We start from the raw sequence: 5,293 nt of genomic DNA on the forward strand, positions 1-5,293 counted from the left end.
GAATCGATCAAATAGGCCAATTGATGGAAGGTTTGCAAAGAAATTTCATGCTCCCTTGTAAAAGTATTTTGTAGTATTTTTAAAACACAAAAATACAGTAGTTTATTTTGATACACTTAAAATTAAGGTATTTGGTATTTTATTTTAAAATACATTTTGATGTATGTTTGCCCAACCCTGTGTGTTTCCATGGTGACATCGGCGTTGTAACTTCCTTTCCTGTCTGTGGTTTAAAAGGAAGCATAACGGAAGTGACGATGAAATTATACGGATAGACGCTCGTCGGAGAGCCGCTATAGGACCAATGTGTATTTACAGGAATAAATCATGCATTACAAACTGCAAATATGCCTATTCGGGAAAAAAAAACATAGCCTACCATCAAAATAAATAAGTTGGAAGTATTAACTTTTAATGGTACGCTCACGGACGGCGTGTTTGACATGTGGCGAATCTCTGTTAAAAAACGTTGTGCTTTTTGTCTCTGCGCGTGTGCGTTTGTGTTTTTAATCATGACATTTCAGGTAAAATATTAACTTTATCTTTTAAATGAAGCTTCAAATAGTCGGCAAAGTTTTGCATACCTTAAATATCAAATGCTTTGCGTTGTTTTATGACAAGAGGCTGTGTCTCTAAACTTAGTAAGCGTCTCACGTAGACAGCATGTTCCCAAATCAACGCATAACTTTTTTGAACGGCTTTTTTTTGTTGGTCCCTAATCTGGGTCGTAAACATAACAGAAAAGTACCATGCTCGCTTTAAAGAGTTTCTTGTTTACAGGTTTGTCCGCTGGCTCTTGGGATCTGCTCAAGTCTCTCACTAACATTTGGATAATCTCTGTCCTTTTCCTCATCCTTGGTATTTCCTTTTACTAAAATCTCCCCTTTTCCATCCTTGCAACCTGGTGCAAATAACAGTTGATTATTGGTTGATATTTTCACTATTAGAATTTTTCATATAGTTTACTCCACTTACAAATAAAACATTTATGACACCTTTTAGAAGAAGAATTCATTCTTGTGTTTCTGTAGCCAGTATTATATATGCTTGTCTTGACCAAACCTTCCTCAGTAAATCCACCCTTCATGTCTGCAGTAGTATCAGTTGTCGCGTATTTACACAAGCTTGTCTCTTTTTGTAGGTTATTGAGCAGTTAGGACAGTTTGAGCAGGCTGCTCACAGACAGCAGTTCACACACGTACAAGCCGTCCGGGTGATAGATGTCCCATATCCTGTCATTGTGTGGTGGTCTCCTCTGACCGGAGAACTGGGACGTCTTGGAGAGTGTGGCCGCAACAGGTGTTTCTTCACTGTTAACAAGTCCTATCATTCCCATCCACAGACAAAAGCTTTTCTTTTCTATGGTGAGTGCAATTGTGGCATAAACGTTTAAATTTCTACATTCATATTAATTTGGTAGATATATTGAGGATGCACCAATATTACAATTCTGTCCAATACCAACAAGCATCATTATTAAAATTTTGTCTAAATAAAATGCTACAAATGATTTTAAATGCTACAAATGAATTTAGCCATCACAATATTATAATGTACAGAATGAAAAATGGACATTAATTTGGAGATTATTAATGTATTAGTGATTAACTGTTAAGTGATTGTTAGATGACAGCAAAAGTAAAAATAAGTCAAATGAGCATGCACAATTAAATGCCTAATATCAGCCGATATTGCTAAATGAAAAAAATCTGTTTTATTGGCAATATAGTATTAATATATCATGCATCCTTAAAGGATTAGTTCACTTTTAAATAAAATTTCCCTGATAATTTAATCACCCCCATGTCATCCAAGATGTTCATGTCTTTCTTTCTTCAGTCGAAAAGAAATTAAGGGTTTTGATGAAAACATTCCAGGATTATTCTCCTTATAATGGACTTCATTGGCCTCCAAACAGTTGAAGGTCAAAATTACAGTTTCAGTGCAGCTTCAAAGGGCTTTAAATGATACCAGACGAGGAATAAGGGTCTTATCTAGCGAAACGATCAGTCATTTTCGAAAAAAATACAACTGTATAGGCTTTATAAACACATATTATCACATTGCACATGCTTCCGCTTTCCACTATTCAACTTAAAGAAAAAAACCCAAAACTGGTGCCGTGTTTGTTCCGTAAGTTGAATAGGAAAGGCGTAGGACATACGGTGTAAGCTTTTTGAAGAATGCAGAAAGCGGAAGCACTTGCAATGCGATAATATTTGTTTATAAAGCATATACAGTTGTATTTTTTTTTTTTTCTTTTTTTTTCGAAAATGACCAATCGTTTCGCTAGATAAGACCCTTATTCCTCGTCTGGTATCGTTTAAAGCCTTTTGAAGCTGCACTGAAACTGTAATTTTGACCTTCAACCATCTGGAGGTCATTAAAGTTATATTATAAGGAGAATAATCCTGGAATGTTTTCATCAAAAACCTTAATTTCTTTTCGACCGAAGAAAGAAAGACATGGACATCTTGGATGGCATGGGAGTGAGTAAATTATCAGGAAAATTTTATTTAAAAGTGGACTAATACTTTAATATATATCATATTTTGTATGTTTTTTTTATTGAGTGGACAGAAATCTCTAGATCATATAGGAGTAGTTTCCAAACATAAACTTTTTGACTTAAATTTTATCCACTGTAAATCCTGATTATATTATGCTGGTTTATTGTTGTATTTTGAAGACATACAGTACTAAGCATCACACACATCATTATTGTTTGTTATTGATTCTGGATTCACAATACAATGATTCTGGTTCAGTTATGATATTTTCTCTTTTGTATCGATTCTGAGCTTAGTTTTAACAGCAGATGGTGCTCTATGCTAGTTTTTAACCGCACACTCAAATGCTCACAAAGAAAAGTACTGTACCGCAATCATGCGTACCCTTGTAATTCACTTCAACCTTTTCGAACTTTATAAATGATTATTTTAGGTTTGGTGTGTGTAAAGGAACTGGAAGCAAGCAGTGTTTCTGATCTTTTATATAATAAACCAAAGGACATGTTTTTTTCAATAGCATTCAACATAATGGTATAATAATGTTGATAGACCTAGTACTGAACACCAACATTTCCTTTTTTTTAATCAGGTACCGATTTCAGCATTGAGAGTCTCCCTCTTCCTAGACATGAGCAGCACCAGTGGGCACTGTTTCATGAGGAGTCACCCAAGAATAACTACAAGCTTTTTCATGAGCCACTCATTAGCCTGTTCAACCACACAGCGAGCTTCAGCCGCCACGCTCATCTGCCTCTCACCACACAGCACCTGGAGAGCATCAACGCTCTCACCGCACAAACACACCTGCTTCCTCTGGCCTACAAAAACCGCCTGAGGAAAACTCTGGCGCCTGTGGTGTACGTCCAGTCAGACTGCGACCCGCCATCTGATAGAGATGTTTACGTTCAAGAGCTGATGCAGCACATTCAAGTGGACTCGTATGGACAGTGTCTTCATAATAAAGACCTGCCGCCTCACCTGAGAGACTCTACTGCAATGGACGATCAAAATTTCTACCAGATCCTTACCCAGTACAAGTTCGTCTTGGCCTTTGAGAATGCCATCTGTGATGACTATATCACTGAGAAGCTGTGGAGGCCGCTCAAGCTAGGTGTAGTGCCAGTGTACTACGGAGCACCTAACGTACACATGTGGTTGCCAGATAGCAGGAGTGCGATCGTGGTGGATCCTGATGAGCCGCCGAAGAAGCTCGCTCAGTATTTAAAGTGGCTGGACAAGAATGACTGGGAGTATCTGAAATATCTGGAGTGGAAGCTCAAGCGTGAAATCTCGAATGTGAATCTGGTGACAGCACTGAAGGAACGTCAGTGGGGTGTTCAGGATATTGGTCAAGATAACTTCATTGATGTCTTTGAGTGCATGGTGTGTAACAGGGTCTGGGAGAATATCCACAGGCAGGAAAAGGTAATGAAATTACATTTCTGGCAGGATATGTACAAATAAATCACCTAAGCTTTTCACACATCGTTCACTTGAGTTGGGTTAAGTTGATTTTGCAAGACTTCCAATAGTTTTTTGATCATAGATGTAAGGCTAATGAGTCAAATGTAATACAAAAAATGTATTATAAATGTGTAATATAATTAATCAACTTTTTGCTATTGTTAACTGGGTCTTTTTTTTATTTGGTCAATGACAGAAGCTGCCGTCTAAAGTCTGGCGAGCTGAAGAAAGCCACCTCAAGTGCCCATCTCCAAAACTGTTTGACTTTGCCGTGAGCTCAAGCTCATCTCTTCGGCAGATGTGGAGAGCCAGTTATGAGCAGTCCAAGAAAGAAGCCAGAGCGCTTGGACTGATGCTTCGCAGGAACAGAAACTTCACTGTCACGCAGTTCTGGAGAGAAGTGTTTACAGATCGAGAGGAAACCGATAACTGAACTGTAGTCATCATGTTTATGTTGATGGTAAACCTGTGGGTTGCGGGAGGAGAAAGAACTTTCAGGTAATGTGTAATTCATAGGGCTATTTCATTTTATGTGGAAAGTTATGTCATTCATAATAACATTATATTTGTCATACATTTGTCTCAAACACTCGGTTCAGTGCTCAGGATATGCACTAACCATTTGCTATTTTATTACTCCTTTACAGTAACACTTTACACTAATGTCCTATTAGTTAACGTTAAAGAGTTAGTTCACCCAAAATTGAAGATTCTGTCATTAATTACTCACCCTCATGTCGTTCCACACCTGTAAGACATTCGTTCATTTTCAGAACACAAATTAAGATATTTTTGATCATATCTGATGGCTCAGTGAGGCCTGCATTGCCAGCAAGATAATTAACACTTTCAGATGCCCAGAAAGCTACTAATGACATATATAAAACAGTTCATGTGACTACAGTGGTTCAACCTTAATGGTATGAAGTGACGAATACTTTTTTTGCACCAAAAACTTTATTCAACATTTATCTAGCTTTGAAGCTTTACAAATCTTTTGTTTCGAATCAGTGGTTCGGAGCGCAAATAAAACTGCCAAAGGCATGCAAACCATTGGATTTTCAAAACACTTAACGATGTAACGAAGCCTCGTTTACTGAAATCATGTGACTTTCATGCTCCAAACCACTGATTCAAAACAAAAGATTTGTTAAGCTTTGAAGCTTCATGCAGTGTTTTGAAATTGACCATCACTAGATATTGCTGAATAAAGTCAGTATTTTGTTTTTTCACTTCATAACATTAAGGTTGAACCACTAGTCACATGAACTGTTTTAAATATGTCTTGGGCATCTGAAAGTGAAAATGATCTTGCTGGC

The 5,293-nt window shown here is 37.4% G+C and overlaps 1 protein-coding gene across 1 annotated transcript; it reads left to right on the forward strand.

Annotated features, from left to right (window-relative positions):
- The first annotated feature begins 271 nt into the window (after window positions 1–271).
- Window positions 272–5,293, forward strand: fut10 (fucosyltransferase 10). Its single transcript, XM_067395735.1, has 4 exons — window positions 272–524; window positions 1,142–1,364; window positions 3,100–3,935; window positions 4,171–5,293. The coding sequence occupies exons 1-4, from the start codon at window positions 444–446 to the stop codon at window positions 4,405–4,407; spliced, it is 1,377 nt and encodes a 458-aa protein (XP_067251836.1). The 5' UTR covers window positions 272–443; the 3' UTR covers window positions 4,408–5,293.

The sequence above is a fragment of the Chanodichthys erythropterus genome, chromosome 10 (assembly GCF_024489055.1).
Source record: "Chanodichthys erythropterus isolate Z2021 chromosome 10, ASM2448905v1, whole genome shotgun sequence".
Taxonomy (NCBI): Eukaryota; Metazoa; Chordata; class Actinopteri; order Cypriniformes; family Xenocyprididae; genus Chanodichthys; species Chanodichthys erythropterus.

Coding starts and splice junctions, on each gene's coding strand:
- fut10 (XM_067395735.1), top strand. CDS start 444: ATGTGGCGAATCTCTGTTAAAAAACGTTGTGCTTTTTGTCTCTGCGCG. Junction 525..1,141: donor TTTTAATCATGACATTTCAG/GTAAAATATTAA, acceptor CTCTTTTTGTAG/GTTATTGAGCAGTTAGGACA. Junction 1,365..3,099: donor AAAAGCTTTTCTTTTCTATG/GTGAGTGCAATT, acceptor TTTTTTAATCAG/GTACCGATTTCAGCATTGAG.